Here is a 21,617-nt window from a genome sequence, read left to right as displayed (position 1 = left end):
AGTAATCGTGAGATCATTCGTATTTCTACTGGCAAATGTGTATAGTTTTCACAGACCTGAAGGACAGTGGATAAATTGTCTTACTTCTTTCATTCACTTCAGTGTTGACATAACTATACCCACCATACTTATTCTTTTTAATAGCTAGATAATATTCCATTATTCATGTGTAATTTAGTTAATCATCCCAACCATTAAACATTTAGGGTTTCTTTTTTTTTTTTCAGTTCTTTGAATTTTATTTTTTATTGTGCTTTAGATGAAGTTTTCAGAGCAAATTAGTTTATCATTAAACAATTAATACACATATTGTTTTGTGACACTGGCTGTCAACCCTGCAATGTGTTAACACCATCTCCTTCTCAACCTTGGGTTCCCCATTACCAGCTTTCCTAACCCCTCCTGCCTTCTCGTCCTTGTCCCTGGGCTGGTGTGCCCGTTTAGTCTTGTATACATGGTTGAGCTACGTGTATTACTATTTGTTTTATGGGCCTGTCTACTCTTGGACTGAAGGGTAAACCTCAGGAGTGACTTTAGTACTGAGTTAAAAGGGTGTCTGGGGGCCACACTCTCAGGGTTTCTGCAGTCTCTGTGTGACCAGTAAGTACGGTCTTTTCTTCTGAGTTAGGATTTTGTTTTACATTTTTCTCCAGCTCTGTCCGGGACCCTCATTGGGATCCCTGTCAGAGCAGTCGGTGGTGGTAGCCAGGCACCATCTAGTTGTGCTGGACACAGTCTGGTTGAAGGCTTTGGTAGCTGTGGTCCATTAGTCCTTTGAACCGACCTTTCCCTTGTGCCTTTGGTTTTCTTCATCGTCCCTTGCTCCAGGCGGGGTGGGACCAGTAGATGCATCTTAAATGACCGCTCACAGGCTTTTAAGGCCCCAGGTGCTACTCACCAAAGCAGGACATAGAACATTTTCTTTATATACTGTGTCTTGCCGATTAAGCTAGATGCTCCCCCAGAAGGAAGACATCATGTTTGGTGAAGTAGAGGGCCCAGCAAGGGCGACCCCTGGTGAGACGGACTGGTATAACAGCACCCACAACGGACTCAAATACGGCTGCAATCGGGAGGACAACACAGGACCAGACAACTGTTGCACTTACAGTCCCCATGAGCTGGCGCAGGCTCAACATCCGTCTGTCTGTCTGTCTACCTGTAATTGTTGGTATTTTAAAGTATGGAGCGTTGTGTTATTTTCTGGAGTCAGGTAGACTTAATCAGGTCTGACTCCACAGCCTATGAACTCTGGGCAAGTCTCACAGCCCCTCTGACCCTGCTTCCTCCTCTGTGAAATGGCACAGGGGAAGCGGACTGCTGGGAGCATTCAGTGACTTACGTATAAAGCGAGCAGCATAGAGCCTGACACATAACCAAAACCAAAACCCCAAACCCGCTGCCATCGAGTCGATTCCGATTCATAGCGACCCTACAGGACAGAGTAGGACTGCCCCACAGGGTTTCCACATGAAGCCTGGTGGATTCATGTAGCAGGTGGAGCTCTTAACCAGTGCGCCACCAGGGCTCCGCCTGGCACGTGGGGGTACGCAATCAATGGCGGCTTAGGAAAGCAGCCACACGACAGACCACACCCCAGGCTGCGGCAAAGCCTGACACGGCTAACAACAGACCGCACCCCAGGCTGCGGCAAAGCCTGACACGGCTACAGAAGCACTTTACAGGGCAAGTCTGCTGACCCCCGATCTCAACAGTATGTTCAAAGCAGGGAAAGGTCTTTGTGGCTGGAGGATACAGAAAAAGCTTCCCTGCAGACAGACACAGGCTGCAGCTGAAGGTGGCGGAGGTTGAGATGAGTGGGGCGGGGCAGGCGGGGGGGGGGAGGGCAGGGTCTGGGCAGCCAAACAGGAGAACAGAAGCACCTGTGAGTCTGAGGAGGGGGTGTCTGGGGGCAAAGAGGAGCCTGGTTCGACTGGGGGTATAGGACCAACCGTGAGCAAGTTAAGCTGCTACTGGACTGAACTGGACTGAGGGAGGCTGCCCCAAACACCAGCCTAAGGACTGTGGACTTAATCCTGTAAGGGCAGCAAGCCTCTAGCTCCTTGGTGGCACAAATAGTTCAGTGCTCGGCTGCTAACCGAAAGGTTGGAGGTTCAAATTTACCCAGAGGCACCTCAGGAGAAAGGCCTGGCAACCTGCTTCCAAAAGGCCACAGCCTTGAAAGCCCTAGGCAGCCCAGTTCTACTGCCCCAAACCATATGGCCAGTCAGCAACAAGGTGACCTTGAATGCCAATCTCTAGCCCATCTGTTCCCCGCTCTGTCTGTAACAGCAGAAAAGAGGACGGTGGGAGGAAATTGAGGCAGACCAGAGTGCCAGTGGCCGGAACGAAAAAGAGAAAACTAAGGTAAGAGGCGGTATGAAGGGAAAATGACTGAATTTGGCTCTGCCCAGGCAGCATCAGGAGGTGGGCAGCACAGGGATGGAGCAGTCCCTGAGGACTCTAGACCCCAGACTGGGAGACGGGTGGCATCACCTCCCATCTTTATGAACTGTTATGCCAACTGAGCTAGGTGTCCCCCGAGACCATGGTCCCACCACCCCCAGCCCAGCAATTTGGTCCCTCAAGGAGCTTGGATGTGTCTGTGGAGCTTCTGTGACCTTGCCTGTACAAGCTGGGCTGGCTTCCCCACTAACACAGGTGCCATTTTAAAGCCGTGGCTGGGAGCTCACCCTCGCCAAATGCCCAGATATTTTTTTAAGGCTTTTAAAAAAATTCCTGATAAATGCTTAGTGGTTATTAAAGTTGCCCAACAGGACACAGATTAATCGCTGGCTATGCTAAATACGTAAGGAAAACCATGTCTGCCGGAGGTCCTGTCCTTTTAGCCACAATTTCAAGGTGATTACCCTCCCCTACAGCACTTTAATGAACTTCTGTCTCTGCCAGGCAGGTTTCTAAAGTCACTTCAGCAAAGTAAAGTGGAAATTCAAGAGGGAAGACAAACGTCCCATCCGCCTTCGTTTTCAACTTTCAGTATGGAGATGGACAGCTGATGAATCTGTACCTGGGAAAGGAGAGGTGAGCTGGGCTGCAGGGTATGGTAAAGAGGAGCGGATGAGAGCTGCAGATATCTGGACGGACCTGAGGAAGGATGACGGGGCTGCACCCAGAGGTGACGGCAGACGCTGTCTGTCACCCATCTCCCAGCTCAGAAAGACGAGTGTGCTAAGGACTAGCCACAAGTGACAGCATCGATATAGCACCCAGCTCCCTCCTCTCTCAGGCAACCAAACTGTCCCTCTCCCAAGGAGTACCATGGGAGAACACGTTGCCTAAGCATTTATCAGGCCTGTGACTGCCAGGGGAGGCTTTTAAAAATTTAAAAACTCAGGGCACAGAGCTCTCCCCAGACACACGGCAGGACAAACCAATCTCGAGCCTGGCATTTCACGATGTGCCGTACAGCTGAGCTCTCCTCCCTGGAGTTGAGCCTGGTTTGGGGTTTTGTGTGAACACTCGTTTTCAAGTTGGGTAGGTGTCTCCTGCCCACGTGTTCACACAAAGGGCTGAATTAACCCATTCGCGCCCCAGGCGCACCTGGCAAGGAGCTAGTGCTCAGGTACACTGGGCTGGCCTTCGGGAGGAGTGGAGGGTGGACATGTATCTGGTCTCCTGGGGAACTGGGAGACTTACTTGTCGATCAGTCCCTTCTGCTTAAGGATGCGGTACACTTCCGCGGAAGTCTGAGGCCCCTGGAGCTTCTGCCCATTCAGCATCTCTTTCTCCAGTTCTTCGATAGTCTTAAAAGCAAAGGTTAAGGGAGTAAGAAATAAGGGACGCAGAAAATCTCCAATAAAGACTAGAAAATCACTTATTTTAAGAGGAGAGACTGGGAGCCCCTGCTGCAGGCCAAAAAAAGCACAACAACCTACAAGATAAAGGACACAAGAGTCAAGAACTTTGACGTGAAGACAGAAGGAGCCCAGCAGACTACGAACACTGACTTTCATCTTCACCAGGCTGCGCTTACACCCACCCGGGAGTCTTCTTTTTTTTAGTTTTATTGTCCTTTAGGTGAAAGTTTGCTGCACAAATTATTTTCTCATTCAAAAATTTATACAGATTGTTTGTGACGTTGGTCGCAATCCCTGCAATGTGACAGCACTCCCCCCTTTCCACCTCAGGTTCCCCATGTCCGTTTGTCCAACTTTCCTGTCCCCTTCTACCTTCTCATCTTACTTTTAGGCAGGTGTTGCCCATTTGGTCTCATATACTTGACTGAACTAAGAGCTCGTTCCTCACGTGTGTTAGTGTTTGTTTCATAGGCCTGTCTAATCTTTGGCTGAGAAGTGGACTATGGGAGTGACTTCAGTGCTGAGTGAGCAGGGTGTCTGGGGGCCTTAGTCTTGGGCAACCCAGGAGTCTTGAGTGAGGAGGGAGAGAGGTGGAGAGGGAAGGTGAGGGCTACCTTGCCCGTCCTGGCAAACGCTTCGGCCACTCTGCGGTTCCGGCCCCCGTAGCAGGTGGTGATCAGGTCGGCCACCCCGCAGCTCTCCAGGAAGGTGGCAGTGGACACATGGCCCCTGCAGAAGATTCTGGCAAATGAGATCATCTCCATGAGTCCTAGGCGGATGACAGCAGCTTTGGTGTTGTCCCCGCAGTGCAGGCCGTCGCAGAACCCGGCTCCCACGGCTACGATGTTCTGCAAAAGACACAACAAAGATGGGGGTGCTGTCTGCCCAGCGGAAGAGGGCGGGGCAGGGACAGAAGGGGATGCTGGGGGTGCTGTCTGCCCAGCGGGAGTGAGCAGGGCAGGGACAGAAGGGGATGCTGGGGGTGCTATCTGCCCAGTGGGAGTGAGCAGGGCAGGGACAGAAGGGGATGCTGGAGGTGCTGTCTGCCCAGCGGGAGTGAGCAGGGCAGGGACAGACAGGGACGCTGGCTCCACCTGCAAAGTGCTCAGCTGGTTCACGCACATCCCTGGGCTCTACTCTTGTACACAGGGGTGAGGCAGAGGACGGGGGGACAGGGCCTCTCTATGCCCACCTAGAGGACCAAGAGCCAGATGTGGGCTCAGCAGAAGGCAACTGTTGAAGAATACCAGCCAGAGAATCTGTGGTCAAACGCTGTCTGGGAAAACTGCTTTACCTTTTATGAGTTTTTTATTGAATGCTACTGAAGCCCGTGCGGTGGGTGGTTAAGAGTTCAGCTTAAGTTAAGAGTTCGAATCCACAGCTGCTCCATGGAAACCCTATGAGGCAGTTCTATTCTGTCCACTAGGGTCACCATATGTCAGAACTGACTCAACAGTAAAAGGTTTGGTTTTTTTGGTTTTATGGAATCCCTGAGTGATGCAAACAGTTAACGTGCTCAGAGGCTTACTGAAAGGTTGGAGGTTCGAGTCCACCCAGAGGTGCCTCAGAAAACAGACCTGGTGATCTACTTCCGAGAGGTCGGTCTTGAAAGCCTTACGGAGTAGTTCTACTCTGACACACGTGGGGTTGTCATGAGTCAGAGCTGACTGGACGACAGTGGTTTTACTTATTTAATTAAGCTGTAACATTCATACAGAAAAGTGTACAACTCCTAAGTACACGGCTTGATGAATTTTCACAAACTGAATACACCCACAAAACCAGCACTCGGACTAAGAGAAAGAACATAACCAGCTCCCAGGAAAGCCCCTGCAGCCCCCTCCAGTCAACCCCCACTCTCCCGACTTCTGGCCACACGGATTCCTTCTGCCCATCTTTGAACTTTATACAAATGAAACCACACCATATGTCATCTTCTGTGTCTGGCTGGCTCCTCTGGCTCCGTTCAACATTACATTTGTGACATTCACCTACATTTCATAGGCAGCATATTTATTTTAACATCTCCATAGTATTCTGTTGCATGAATAAATTTATCCATTCTTCCGTCAACTGACACTGGGGTAGCTTCCACTTTGGGGACATTATAAATGGTGCTGCTGTAGATACCTTGGTACACATCCTTTGGTGACTGTTATTGTCGTTAGTTGTCATCGAGTCCATTCTGACTCATGATGACCCCGTATGTGTAGAGTAGAACTGTGCTCCATAAGGGTTTTCAAGGCTGTGACCTTTCGGAAGCAGACTGCCAGGTCTGTCTTCCGAGGCACCAGGACTGCCAACCTTCTGGCTGGTAGTCAAGTGTTTAATTAACCATACGTGCCACCCATGGATTCCCTTGGTGCTCAGTGCAGGCATGTCTGTTGGCTATGGACTTTAGGAGTGGAACTGGTGGGTCATGAGGAATTGCTGCAGGCCAACTGCCTGTTTTTCCACATAAAGTTTTATGGGAACACATCAGTGCCCATCATTAACATATTATCTACGGCTGCTTTTGGCCTACAACAGCATAGCTGATTAGCACCCAATAGGCTGCATGGCCAACAAAGCCTAAAACATTTTGTCTGGCCCTGTGATCATTAATGTTGTGTGTCAACTTGGCTGGGCCACGATCCCCAGTGATTCGGTAGTTACAAGGCAGTCCGGCAGTCTATAATGATGGGATCACCTCCATGATGAGATCAGCCGTGAGCAGTCCATCAGCTGAAAGGGAGTTTCCTTGGGCATGTGGCCAGCATTGAATATAGGTGGACTTTCTGGCCAGGCTTGCTAGCGCTTGCTTGTGCTGGATCCTGCAGGTGGGCTCCTGTTTGTCTGACCTCCAGTTCTCGGGACTTGAGCTAGCAGCTTACCTGCCGTCTTGCCTGCCGATGTTGGGATTCATCGGTCTTCGAAGCCTATGAGCCAGAGCCCTGCTGTCTGACCCGCCAATCTTGGGTTCACCAGCCCCTGCGACTATGTGAATCAGGAGAAGCTTCCAGCTTGACCTACGGACTTGGGATGTTCCAGCCTCTATGACCATTTCCTTGATATAAATCTATTTTTTTTTCTATATATATTTATACACTTCACTGGTTTTGCTTCTCTAAGGAAATCAGCCTAAAACAGGCTCTTTATTTAAAAAGTTTGCTGACTCTGGCTCTAATAAAAAAATAAAATAAAATGTGTGTACAAATAACTATAATACCTGGCAGAAAATAGTGATCTTCCATAAGAAGTACTGAAAATCTGAGACCTCATTTCAACCCATGTACAGTGAGCATGTACCTGGCGTGGGAAGCACCACGCTGGGCCCTGGACCCTGGGGAGACAGTGTGGTGCTGGGGGAAGGTGAGCCGAGGGTGCCCCCCAAGGGGAGCTACAAAGGTGGATCAGACACAGAGCTTGTCTTCCAGGAGCTGAGAATCTGGGTGGGAAAAGAGATTTGACAATGCGCATCCCAAGACAGGAGGAAGCAGTGTGCTGGGGAGCCTACAGAGGGCCCTACAGGTATCTTCTTTCCCTCCTCGGTAATAACCTAGAGCTTACTTTGGTTGCTAGCTATTCTTATAGTTATCAATCCAGAAATGAAAAACTAGAAAATCTCTAAAAATGATCAGAAAGCTGGCATAAACCCATTTGGGTTTTAGACAAATCCATGCTACTTGCATGTCCTAAACAGTCTCTTGGTGAGGTTTAGAGCTTGAAAAGACAATGGAGTAGCTTCCAAGTCTATTACTCCCCTGCCATGAAGGCCGGAGGAGCCCTGGCGGTGCAGTGGTTAAGACCTATGGCTGCTAATCAAAAGGTTAGCAGTTCTAATTTACCAGTTGCTCCTTAGAAACCCTATGGGGCAGTTCTACTCTGTCCTATAGGGTCGCTATGAGTTGGAATCAACTCGACAGCAACGAGTTTGGGTTTTTTTGGATGAAGGCCCAACCCACTAAAAACCCACTGCTGTCGAAGGCTGGGCTCCATTTATTCTTTGGTTCCTACTGACGCAGGCAGAGCCCCTGCAGATCAGGTCTTATGAGCTTGTGTTTTCATGAGGTATTCATTTCTGCCTGTACCTATGAAAGCTTCTCAACCCTTCCTGCCACCCCTGCATACAAACTGTAGGTTTCATCAGGTTCCTGACACCCATCATCCCCAACTACCTGCCAGCGTGCACACAGTGATGAGGAAGTGGGGTGGTTTCACGGCTTAGTGCAGTCTTAGCATCTGAGACATCACGGGAAGGAAGGAGGGGGAAGCAGTGTGAAAGGAGTCCCAGGAGATGCTAAGGGGCGAGGTGGGGCCTGGTTCTGCTCCAGGTGGGACCAGCTGCGGGGCTGGGATGGAACACACAGGCCTTTTAGGATGCGGTGCTGTGCAGATGCTAAGCCAGGTCCAAACAAGCTCAGACACATGGCAGCCAGACTAAAGAAGCCGCGGGGAGACACAGGGGTCCCTGCAATCTGGTTCTCACTCTGCCTTGTTGCTGTTGGACCTTGGACCAATCACTCCACCCCTCTGGGCTGTCTGCCTCAGGTGTAAAATTCAGGGCCTGGACGAGACCTTTCAAGGGCCTCTCATGGTTGACATTCCTCTAGGGACACCTGTCATCGGGCAACCTGGGGACATGCAGAAGCCTTCAGGCTGACTGTTACGTGTCTACCCAACAGACTCATTGATGTTGCCAAGGCAACATGGAGCACCCTACCATGAGGACCATTGGTCATGTGGTTGGATGGGCTGAAATTGTTCTCTAACACCTCCAACTGAATTTCTGGATTGTGTCCCTGTGTCAGACCCTCTGCTTGACAAGATGACTGTTACCTGACAAACCAACCCCAGTGAATGTCTGCAGACCGAATGGGAGAAAGACTTCCATTCAAGCAGGGGCTCCCACAGAGGGGTTGTTGTTTAAGTGCCAACAGTGACCTATGCCAGGCCCACTGCATAAACTGTCTCATTTTCTTTCTCAAGACTATTCTGTGATGCATGTACCTATCATCCCACTTCCTGGCTGGGGGAACCAAGGCTCAGAGGGGTCAGTGACTTGCTGAGAATACCTCACTGGTGGTGATGAGTCAGGACGTACGCCCAGCCACCTGGCTCCCTGGGTCAACTGTCCCCATGCCTGGCTGCTGCCACAGTGTGGGAAATGTGGCCTGCCTGCCCCTAGCCTCCAGGTCAAAGAGACCTTCCTGAATCCTCTGCAGTTAGACGTCAAGGGGAAGTGCACCCCCCCACCCAACATAGTGGCAAAAAGGATAGGCTTTGGAAGAGAAAAGAGTTTGTGGGAGAAGACAATACAAACAACAGGAGCAGCAGCAGCTAACCTTACTGAACTGTTCTAAGTGCCTCATGTATTATTCATTTAATGCTCATGACATTCCTGTCTCGGTTACCCAGTGTTGCTGTAACAGGAATACCACACGTGGATAGCTTTAACAAAGAGAAATTATTCTCTCATAGTCCAGGACGCTAGAAGTCTGAATTCAGGGCGTCAGCTCCAGGGGAGACTTTCTTTCTCTGTCGGCCCTTGGGAAGGTCCTTGTCATCAGTCTTCCTAGGCTGAGGAGCTTCTCTACACAGGAACCCTGCGTCCAAAGGGCTCGCTACTCTCCTGGCTTTTGCTTCTTGGTAGTTTGAAGTTCTCAAGTTCTCTGCTCACCTCTTTTTTATATCTCAAAAGAGATTGACTTAAGATACAACCTAATATTGTACGTTGAGTCCTGCCTTATTAACATAACTGCTGCTAATCTCATGTCATTAATGTCATAGAGGTAAGACTTACAACACATAGGAAAATCACATCAGAAGACAAAATAGTGGACAATCACACAATACTGGGAATCACGGACCAGCCAAGTTGACACATATCTCTTTGGTGGACACAATGCAATCCATAACAACTCCTTCAAGGTGTCGTCAGCTGTCAGTGAGTCAATTCAGACTCACGATGACGCCACGTGTACAGAGCAGACCTGCTCCATAGTGCTTTCAAAGTTGTGACCTTTCAGAAGCAGACTGTCAGGACTTTCTTCCGAGGCACCTTGGGGGTGGGTTCGAACTGTCAACTTTTTGGCTAGTAGTCAAGCACTTTACTGTCTGCACCACCCAGGGACTCCTCCTACCAGGTAAAAAATGAAACCCATTGCTGCTGAGTTGACTATGTCTCATGGCAACCCCATGTGTTACAGAGAACTGCCCTACAGGGTTTTCTTGGCTGTAATCTTTATGGCAGCAGATCTCTAGGCCTTTCTTCTGCCGTGCCGCAGGGCAGAAGCTTGCCTGAGGTCACATGGAACAGGGCAGGCTGTGTTTCAAACCCAGGCATGGCCTGGCCCCGCGTCCTCTCACCCTGCTGCCTCACTGTCCGCGGACGTGAGGAGGGAAGCGTGTGCTAACAGTTCAAGGACAACAGGGAGACGGTCACACTGTGCTGCTCAAGGCCGGGGAGTGAAAGGCACAGACGGACACTAGAGTCAAGATGAGAAAGAACTTTCTAGCAGGAAGAGCTGACCCCCCACCCCCATTCAACTGAAGGTTGCTTCAGAGGCAAAGGAGTGAGCTCCCTGTCACTGGAACCACACAAGCAGGGCCTGTATGGACAGCCCTGACCTCCAAGGCAGTGCTTCTGACTCTCATGTGTCATAGCACTCAGGAAAGAGTGTTATTTTAGAGGCTGTATGAATTGAATTGTGTTCCCACCTCGAATATGTGTTGGAATCCTAACCTCTATACCCATTGATATAATGTAATCACCTTCTATAATCTAAGCTATGGTAATGCAATCAATCAGCAGGTTGAGGCCATACCAGGGCAGGGCGCACCCTAAACGTAAGCACTTCTGAGCTGTAAAAACAGCAGGTTAGATACATGGGGTAGAGAGAGGCCACGTGAGGACCGTCTACAAGCCAAGCAACCAAGGACGGCCTGGGGTTACCAACAAGGAAGCAATCAACATGGCTGAGACCCTGATTCGAGCCTTTAGTGTCCAGAACTGTGAGGAAATAAATTTCTGTTCTTTAAAGCCGCCCTGTTGTTGCATTTCTGTGATGGCAGCACCAGGTAACTAAGACAGAAGCACATGGAGAAACCAGGTGAGGCTGCCCACGGTTCGGGGCTCCAGTGGCCTCCCAGCACAAAGTTTCCCACTGTGGGGAAGAAGGCATCACTTCAGGATAACCCCCCGCTTCTAGGGGGACTCTGGGCCCCGGCCGAGTTTAATCGTCTTATGGTGGATCTTGACACCCACACGATCTCTTTCCACCACTTATCACTGTCAAAAGGAAAATAAATATACTGAGCCAGTTGGAACGTGTCTGAATAGCATCCGAGCAGATGTCCTCTGAGACTGCCCAGCTGTGAAAATTATCATTATCTGCTGTGCGTTTAAATCTGCTTTAAACTCTTCTAGAGCTAAAAATACCATGATTTTCAGAAGACAGACAGGCTAGCGCCCTTCCCCACTCCCTGGGTTATGGCAGCGCTCAGAGGCAACCATCCACCCCAAGTGCCATCTTTGCAGTTCTGGAATGGGACAGGCCAGACAGGACTCAGTTCCTCTTCGACTCCCGCCCTCCCGCAGAGAAAATAAACCTGGAGAACTAGCCCCTGCTACCTAAAGGTCATGCAAATACCCCCCACCTACAAAGCATTGCCCACTGAAACCCAAGGCAGTATCGCTGTTTTCTCTGAGTCCAATAATCCATCTGGCTCTCCCAAGGCCAGCTTCTAATGCACTGGGCCTAAGTGGAAAGTCGGCCAACAGGCGTTTGGGCTTACTAAAGGCAAGTCACCAGGTGGGGTCTGCAGGCTGGCCCCCGCATAGGGCAGCCAGGTCAAGATGGCAAGGGGAGACTGAGATCAAGCCCACCCTTGGCTCAGCACACTGGGCCCCCGATATGAGGCTACCTTACCTACAGCAGCAGTGTCCAACGTGATGACTTAAGTGTTCTTTGTATCTGCCCTGTCCAATACAGTAGCCACTTGCTACATGTGGCTATTGAAATGTGCCTTCTGTGACCCAGAAACTGGATTTTTAAATTTAACTTAAATGCAAACTTAAATAGCCACACATGGCTACAGTACAGGCCTCGTTCTTGTTCACACAAAGGTGCCACTGGGCCTAGCAGTGGCCCTGACTAGAGACGAGGAATAGGCTTGTACATCACAGCATGGTGATCAGAGCCAAGGCCCCGGAGGAAGCTAACTAAATGGCCAGCAACTGATGGTAGTTACCCCCTGCAGAAGCCATGATGGCATAGTGGTTAAAGTGCTCAACTGCTAACCAAAAAGTTGGTGGATCAAACCCACCAGTCGCTCTTCAGAAGAAAGAAGTGGCAGTCTGCTTGCCTAAAGATTACAGCCTTGGAAACCCTATGGGGCAGTTCTACTCTGTCCTACAGTGTCGCTAAGAGTCAGAATCAACTCAGCGGCAGTGGGTTTGGTTTTTAAACCCATTGCGAAAGCTAGACAATGAATAAGGAAGATGGAAGAAGAACCGACGCCTTTGAATTGTGGCGTTGGTGAAGAATACTGAAGACACCACGGGCTGCCAGAAGAACCAACAAATCGATCCTGGAAGAAGTACAGCTAGAATGCTCCTTAGAAGATGCTGAGACTGTGTCTCATGTACCTTGGACATGTTATCAGGAAGGACCAGTCCCTGGAGAAGGCCATCATGCTTGGTAAAGTAGAGGATCAGTGAAAAAGAGAACGACCCTCAACAAGATGGACTGACACAGTGGCTGCAACAATGGGCTCAAGCGTAGCTGCAATTGTGAGAGTGATGCAGGACCAGGCAGTGTTTCTTCCTGCTGTGCACAGGGTCGCTATGAGTCGGAACCAACTCGACGGCACCTAACAACAGCTCTGTCCTACAGGGCCGCTGAGTCAGAGTCAGCTCAAAGGCAGTGGGTTTGGTTTGGGCGGGTTGGTACCTCTTAAAATGTATATTAAAACAGACAAAAAAGAACACCCCCAGTGCAAGAAGGCAGACAGAGAAAAACATACACTGCAGAATTCCATGTATGAAAACACACGCTATAACGTACAAAAGCTGCTTGGCAGCTGCCTGCGACTGGTGGTGTGGCGGTGAACTGCAAAGCGGCAGCACGCGGAATGTCCTGGGAGCCACAGAAGTGTTCCGTGCTGTACTGGTGGCTTCACAGGTGTAGAAACACAGCTGTCAACGCTCACCGTATTACACGCTTCAAATGGATGCAGCTTAACGTACACAAATTTTACTCCAATAAAGTTGATTTGAAAAGACAAAAAAAGTTTCCCTTACTGGTCAGGAGATTAAGTTAGCTAAGAGGTGAAGAATATCCTAAAGGCAGTAAGATGCCCTGGTTTCAAATGATTATGCATAATTCCTTTGAACTTTTTCTTATTTTATCCTTCTAGTGAGCTGTTTTCATGTTTTTTTTTTTTCTTCTTGTAAGTAAAACTCCCTCATGTTTTGGAGCATGAGAAAGATAAAGCAGGTTTTTTTTTTAATTGGTTAATATGGAGGAAGATTACTAAAGATTGTTCAAGTGAAAAAAAAAAAAAAAAAAGAAACTAGGTGTCAAACTATTCCAATGGTAACATCTAGTTTTTTATCTTAAAAAGAGGACACGCACAGACGCACGCTGGCTAAAAGTCTGGAAGGACAGACAGGAAACATTAACAGTGGTTATCTCAGGATGCTGGCATTATGGGCACTCTTCACTACTTCAAACGCTTGTGTGTGTGAACACAATGAATGTGCATCACTTTTATAATGAGGAATGACAACAAAAAAATCAACAAAGGCATTATTTATGCAATGAAACCAAGCCACAACAAGGGTGGGCTTCATTTTACTCATTGTGCCTTGGATGCACACCAGAGAGAAGTCAAGTTGTACACAGCAACTCAAGAACACTGGATTCAGATTCTCGAAACCTCCATTCGGACCTTGACTGTGCCAAAAATTGGTACACGAGAGCCATTTACTCTCTCCGGGTTGCCATCTCCTTGTCTATACGACACCATGTTGTTGTTAGGTGCCGTCGAGTCGGTTCCGACTCACAGTGACCCTGTGCCTGGTCCAGCACCTTCCTCACAATCATTCTTATGCTTGAGCCCATTGTTGCAGCCAGTGTGTCAATCCATCTTGTTTAAGGATCTTCTTTTTCATTGACTGTCTACTTTACCAAGGATGAGGTTCTTCTCCAGGGACTGATCCCTCCTGATAACACGTCCAAACTATGTGAGACATAGTCTTGCCATCCTTGTTTTTAAAGAGCATTCTGGCTGCACTTCTTCTAAGACAGATTTGTTCATTCTTCTGGCGGTTCATGCTATATTCCATATTCTTCGCCAACACCATAATTTAAAGGCATCAATTCTCCTTTGGTCTTCCTTATTCATTGTCCAACTTCAATACTTCAATTACTGCCAACATGCCTATTTCTCAGTTTCCAGAAATCCCAGCTCTGTGGCAAACAGACAGGAATCATGGTAACTGAGCCCATTTCAAAAGATCACCAGGGGAAGGACAATGAACGGCCCTCATTCCCATCTGCCTCAGTCTCCCACAAACCACTTTCCATAATGGTTCCCATTGCCGTTGAGTCAATTCCGACTCCTAGAGGCCCTAGAGGACAGAGTAGAACCACCCTACAGAGTTTCCAAAGCTGTAATCTTTATGGAAGCGGACTGCCTCATCTTTCTCCCTTGGAGTGGCTGGTTGGTTCAAACCACCAACCTTCCGGTTAGCTGCCGAGTGCTTAACCACTATGCCACTTAGGGCTCCATTTTCCATAATGAATAGTGGAAAACAAAACAAAACCCAAAACCAGTGCCATAGAGTCAATTCTGACTCATAGCTACCTTATGGGACAGAGTAGAACTGCCCCACAGGGTTTTCAAGGAGCGGCTGGTAGATCTGAACTGCCGCAGGCATAAATTCACTTACAGGCTTCCTGCCAGCAAAAATGAAAAGTCATCCTAAGTTCAGAAACAAGACCAGCAGGGGCTCCCGTGAGCAGCAGCTTTTCCAGGGCCCTCGATGCAGCATCTTTCTTCTCCTCCAGCAGCCTTTGTTCTGGGCCAGACTTCACAGCCTCTCTACCCACCACCAAAAATATCCCGTCACTTAAAAACGGCTTTGGAGCAGCAGAGGCCAGAGCCGAGCGATTAGGCATTCATGATGCCCCCTGCTGTCAAGGGGTCCTTAGTTTAATGAAGTACTATTAAAAACACATAAAAAGCTCAATCAACAAAAATAAGCAAAGGAGCCATAGCCAGCGTTTTAAATGTGTAACAGGGCCTGCATGCAATGTGGAGAATGTCCCACAGATGCCCTGAGAAACATGGGAGCATGCAGGCCGGGACCCCAAGCCTTTAACTGGCTTTAATTTTTATAATTCGCCTTGGATAGGCGCAAGTGACCACACGTATACACCCGATATTAATTTGAGAAAGTGGTTTTAAATTCTGACTAGAAAAAAAAAAATATGTACAATTTATCAGAAAGAGTGGGAAGGCATTCTTTGGACTTTGGTCTCCTCTGCATTTTTTTAACCTCTGCGATTCTCACAGTGACCCTACAGGACAGAGCAAAACTGTTCCACAGGGTTTCTAAGGAGTGGCTGGTAGGTTTGAACTGCTGATCTTTTGGTTAGCAGTCTGAGTTCTTAACCACTGCACCACCACGGGTCGATGTGAGTGCCAGTTGCCCAAAATGTCTAACTTCCTTCTGAAGTGCTCAAATTCTTGAAAAGTAGCTTTTTTTTTTTTTTGCTACAAAGGAGATGACCAGGAGTGTCTAAAAGGGGTTGTTCGTATTGAGAGCTCTTTCTCTGCTCCTTTTTTGGTCAACGCCAACTAAAACAGCTCTGATTTCAACAGGAGGCAGCTGCTGTGAGCCCCAGCTCTCAGCTCGCCATTTTCCACAGTCAGGAGAGAGTGAGGGATGGTGAGCAAGGCTTTAAAGGGCAGCCGTGAACAAGTCAGGAGCCCAAGCACAGAAACTCTTCCTTTTACCGTCTCACGCCACTGGCCGGTAGATAAAACCCAAACCAAACCCACTACCATCGAGTTGACTCTGACTCAGCGACCTTACAGGACAGAGTAGAAGTGCTCCATGGGGTTTCCATGGAGCAGCTGGTGGATTTGAACTGCTGACCTTCTGGTTAGCAACCAAGCTCTTTAACCACTGTGCTACCAGGCCCAGAAGATGCTGCTTCTTTAATCTGATCTTTTCCCTTCACTGGCATAAGATACAACCATTCTTAGGTAAACCTCTGATGGCAGCAGACTTTTTTTTTCCTTTAAAAAGAACAACCATCCAAGCCAAGAGAGTAGCCTAATTCAGAGGAAACAAGTCCCTTTTCCTGTGAGAAATATGATGAATGAACAGACTAATCTGCTCTGGGTTAAAACCCTGCAATCAAGGTACTCTCTACTCAGGTTGCCAATTTCCCAAAGAACAAAACACCGTAATTCTCCCAGATTTACAAATAAAAGCAGAGCCGAGCCACCCAGGAAAGGCTGTGGGGGGAAAGGAAGTCAGGAACAAGGCTCCTGATTCACTCTTCTTCCCTGAAATAAGTGCGCAGAACACAGAGCCCATTCTTAGGATTGGATTCGAGAATGCTAACGTTTGCCTGGCGTGACTGACTCCTCTCCTTGAGAAAGAACAAGGCTGACGTTACCTTCAGAGCACCACAAAGTTCAACAGTATCTGCGTCATCAACCACTGTAATCCGGAAGTTTGGAGTCTGAAGAAGTTCCTTGAACAGAAGGCCGTTCTCCATAACTTTGCTGCCTGTTTTAAAGTTGGAGAAAACAAAAATTAATAACAGTCTCTCATCTTAGTTTTCACACCTAATTCAGTTTAAGGAACCGTAGTGGCACTGTGGTTAAGTGCTCAGATGCTAACTGAAAGGTTGCTGGTTCAAAACCACCAGCCACTTGCAGGAGAACAGTGTGGCAGTCTGTTTCCATAAAGATTTATGGCCTTGGAAACCCCACGGCGCAGTTCTACTCTGTCCAGTAGGGTTGCTATGAGCTGGAATCAACTCAACAACAATGGGTTAATGCAACTGAAAATAACTTTTAAACTATTCATTATAAGAAATTTAGAAAATACATGGGAGCAAAAAAAGAAAATAAAAATGTCCGGTAATTCCACCAGGAACAATCATTAATGACTTGACATCCATCTTTGACTTACAGAAATACATATTGTTTTTCTCAAACTGGGAACTCACCCATATGATCTCATAACCTGCTTTCCTCGAATTTTACGGCATGAATAATTCAACGATATCCTGTATTTTCTGTATGGTTGTTAAACGGCTACATAGTATTCTATCATGTGTATGTAATGTATTTTATCTAATTATCTTTTCAGTATTTGACATCAAGGATTGTCCCGGCTTTCTGCTAACATAAACTCAACTTTTATCTGTGGCAGATTACTGTTCAAAGCTATTCACTCTCATTTCCACAGGAAGAGAGTACCCCTTTCCACTGACCTCAGGCTTGAGTACGTGATGTGCCCTGGACCCGCTGTGGGTGGAGGCAGGGGCTCAGCCGCGTGACATGGTTTGGCCAATGGGATGTTAACACACGATGCGGCAGAGGAAGGAAGCTCCCCTGCGCAGTGGGGCTCTGCTCTTGTAGCTCTAGCAGGACCACGGGCACATGCCCCAGCTAGCCCAAGGGCCCAGCGGGAAGGTGACAGCCACACAGAGTACAGCCACCCCAGTCCTGCTACCCCGCTGCCCCAGCCATGATCAGCCAACCCCCAGCGGACCCACACAGGCCTTGGCTGTGCTTATTTTGCACGGCACAGAGATTTTCTCATATTCTGTGACTCAGCATCCCTCCAGCCATAGAAAACTGATACAGCAACACAAACAGTTTCAGTGGTTAAATCCCTGAAGATGGAATTGCAGTCAGAGTGCCTGTTTCTGCTAACACTGTACTCCCTGCCACTGGGACAGTGTCTGGGCTGTGACGAATCAATGTGGTAGTTTTCATGTTTTATTATTTATTTGGGGGTTTGGGGAACTTTGGTTAAAAAACAAACAAAAAAGCCTTACATACAAAGCCTGATGTGATACTTGCTCTGGTTAACGGGGTATGTGGCAGGGGTAACCAAACCACAAAACCCAACCAAACCCACTGCCACTGAGTCGAAGCCGACTCACAGCGACCCCATAGGGTTTCTGGGGCCGTAAATCTTTACAGAAGCAGACTGTCACATCACCTTTGTGACAGAGGCCAGAGGAATCCCTGAGACCATGGCCCCTGGGCACCCTGCTAGCCCAGAACTGAAGCCACTCCCGAAGCCCACTTTTCAGACAAAGATTAGACAAGCCTATAAAACAAACAATAACACATGTGAAGAACCTACTTCTTAGTTCAATCAAATACATGAGACCAAACGGGCAACACCTGCCAAAATGCAAAGACGAGAGGGTAGGAAGGGACAAGAACTAGACGAATGGACACGGGGAACCTGGAGTGGAAGGGGGGGCGACCAACGTCACAAAACAATTTGCGTAAAATTTTTGAAGGAGAAACTAACTTGAGCTGTGAACTTTCACCTAAAACATGATACAATTAAAAAATTCTCACCCAGGCGCTCTGGTTCCAGGACCCATGCTCTGAACCTCTATGCTGTGCTGTCTTTTGAGGGTGGGAAAAGAGAAGAATAAAACAAGCAAAAATCACAATGAGAGCCATGGACTTCCAAAGTGCAAAAAGGGAAGACTGTCAACAATTATACCCAGAAATCAGCCAACATCAAAACAACCCAGAGGGTGGGGAGAGGGTGCAGCTGTACGTGAAAACAGGGCAGCCAGGGGTTAATTATGACTAATGATAGGTGTTGAGTGTGAGGTTCACGACACTGTTGTCTCCAGTTTATGTTTTAAATACTCCATAATCAAACATCTAAAAAATCTACCCCAAAGGTTTAAAAATCTATTTCCTATTCTACCGGCATTACTGTTATCTGCTATTAGCTGACTTCTGCTTTTTGCAATTAGTAGAACTGTGTCAATGTATCTTCTTCCTTTTCTAAATGAGCAGACGGTCTGGGTGATTCTGGGCAGCACCGTTTCCTCATCCAGGCTGGGCATACCGGCCCCTCCCCTGCATTATCTCTGTCTCCCTTCTGGGTATCTCACCACGTGCCGGCTGCTCAGTGCCCCGGACATGCGGGACACTCACCAGCACCACAGATGAGCTGTTCAGTCAGCCACTTTAATCCAGCTGTCTTAGCTGGAAAATTGATTTTTGGCTGTGAACAACCTAACAGGCAGGCAGGGAGTGGTATTCTCCATTCACCTCTGTGGCTGCAAATAACCTGGCATCCATTAGAGGTAGGTTTGATTTACAGCAACCTCACAGGCTCTCAAATGGAACCTGTAAAAATTATTTTAAGTCATGGAGAAAAAAAGGAGCTAACTGTATTATTCTTATTTGCACTTTTTTTTTAAATTGTACTTTAGATGAAGGTTTACAAAGCAAACAAGTTTCTCATTAAACAATACACATATTGTTTTGTGACACTGGTTGCCAACCCCATGACATGTCAACACCCTTCCAACTTCGTGACCTTGGGTTCCCCATTATCAGCTTTCCTGCCACTCCTGCCTTCTCATTCTTGGGCCTGGGCTAATTTGCCCATTTAGTCTAGTTTTGTTTTATGGGCCTGTCTAATCTTGGACTGAAGGGTGAACCTCAAGAATGACTTCATTACTGAGCTGTAAGGGTGTCCAGGGCCATCCTCTGGGGGTTTCTCCTGTCTCTCTCAGACCAGTAAGTCTGGTCTTTTTCTTTTTTGTGAATTAGAATTTTGTTCTACATTTTTCTCCAGCTCTCTCCGGGACCCTCTATTGTGATCCCCGTCAGGGCAGTTAGTGGTGGTAATCGGGCACCATCTAGTTGTGCTGCACTCAGCCTGGTGGTGGATGCTGTGGTAGTTGTGGTCCATTAGTCCTTTGGACTAATCTTTCCCTGTGTCTCTGGTTAACTGTATTATTCTTACCAGTCATAAGCAATGATGTGGCAAGCGGGGACCCAGGCAATCTGGTACAGAGGTGGTAATGCCCATAAGCCAAGTGGAAGGGACACCCAAAATTCAATGGGAACCAATTACAGGAAAATTCTCTATCTCTTTTACTCCAAGTTTTGGAGATCATCAACCTATTTAAGAAGATTCGTTCAAAGTCCTTATTTCGGTCAGTGATTCCACACTTGTCCATTTGCTTACACGCACCCTGAGAAGGTTATGAATCTTCTACATTTAGCACCATGACTGATACAGAGCAGGTTTTGAAAAATATTCGGGGGATGACAATAGATGTCTCAGATTCTGTGAGCTGGTCCCAAGAGCAAAGGCGGGGGGGCTCTCACCACAAGGAGGTGCCTTCGTTCATGATGACCATAAGCATTGCTACCAATCCTGAAAACTAGGCTGTTTTTTATTCTTTCTCCACAGAAGACTCGAGTGAATCAAGATTCCCGAATCCATCATCATTAAAAATGAATTGGTTGCCAAGAAAGGAGATCTGCATAGCCACAGTGCCATTATCAAATACAGGAAATGTAATGCTGATATAATGGACTGTACAGTGGAAGTGGAGCCCCGGTGCCGCAGCGGTTAAGAGCTTGGCCGCTAACCAAAAAGTCAGCAGTTTGAATCTACCAGCCACTCCTTGGAAACCCTATAGCGCAGCTCTACTCTGTACTATAGGGTCACTATGAGTTCGAGTCGACTCAACGGCAATGGGTTTGGTGTTTTTTTTTGTTTTTTTATAATGGAATTATCAAGCATATAATAACATTCAACTCTCCCCACTGCCCCCATGCTGACTTCCACAGCCACCCCGACTCCCCCAATCCAGGCTGGAATCCAGAGTCCCTCTCTGCATCCAGCTGTCACACCTCTGGGACATTTCCTTGGCCTTTCATTCTCTTTGGTGATATTGAGGATTTTGAAGAGTCGAGGCCATCCGTTCTATAAAACAGCCTTTACTTTGACTTTGTCTGACATTTTGTCATGAACAAATTCAGGTGACATAAGACAATTTAAAAAATATCACCTTCGTATTCTTACTTTTAACTTTTTACTTAATTTAATTCAGGTCACCAGTGCCAACCACAGTCCAGTCTGGTACTGCAAACGGCCCCTCCCAGGTGTCCTTCCTGCCCAAGCCCCCAGCCTTCTAGACAAACATCTTCCCACCGTCCCTGCTGAGGGACCAGGGGGCCACAGGACACCTCCCCCCATCTCGAGTGGTGACAGCTGGTTGGGACGGGGTGGACACCTGACTCCAGTTGGGCCACTGACTTTCTCTGTGGAATTCCACACTGAGACCCACCCTCCCCAGTTTGCTAACAGCTGGCTCTGACCTCTAAGGACAGGTCAACCTGGGGTTAGCATGTTGGGTCCCTGTGCTGATGAGCAGCTAAGGTTCACAGAAAAAAGTCAGAAAAATGCAGATGCTGACACAGGTAAAGGTGATAATGTGGGGACCTGGTAGCCTGGAATCCTGATGTTTGTCTAGGACCACTCCTTTAGGACACCCTTGATACAAGGTACTCTTGAATTCTCAGGAAATAATCCTTCTTTACTTGGGCAGGCAAATGTGTTTCTTTTACCCAAACAATCCCCCAGTAAGACAAACAGGCAGTTGTCAGGGGTCCCTGTTTTATGGATGTGGGGTGTTTCATACACTGGAAAATTGATTCACTCCTCCAAAGGGCTTCTTCAAATTTTGGGTGACCAGTAACTGGACATTTTTAGTATTCTTCTCT

At 47.9% G+C, this 21,617-nt stretch overlaps 1 protein-coding gene across 2 annotated transcripts in view; it reads right to left on the bottom strand.

Annotated features, from left to right (window-relative positions):
* Positions 1–21,617, bottom strand: part of GPD1L (glycerol-3-phosphate dehydrogenase 1 like) — a 70,475-nt gene that overhangs the window by 16,598 nt on the left and 32,260 nt on the right. For both annotated transcript variants that reach the window (XM_010595590.3, XM_023554882.2), the window contains exons 5-7: positions 16,496–16,608; positions 4,433–4,666; positions 3,658–3,764 (exon numbers count right to left, since the gene is read on the bottom strand). In XM_010595590.3, the coding sequence (XP_010593892.2) occupies positions 3,658–3,764; positions 4,433–4,666; positions 16,496–16,608 (454 nt within the window). The remainder of the gene's footprint in view (positions 1–3,657; positions 3,765–4,432; positions 4,667–16,495; positions 16,609–21,617) is intronic.

The sequence above is a fragment of the Loxodonta africana genome, chromosome 27 (assembly GCF_030014295.1).
Source record: "Loxodonta africana isolate mLoxAfr1 chromosome 27, mLoxAfr1.hap2, whole genome shotgun sequence".
In the NCBI taxonomy this organism is placed as follows: domain Eukaryota; kingdom Metazoa; phylum Chordata; class Mammalia; order Proboscidea; family Elephantidae; genus Loxodonta; species Loxodonta africana.
This window is presented reverse-complemented; position numbering and strand designations above follow the sequence as displayed.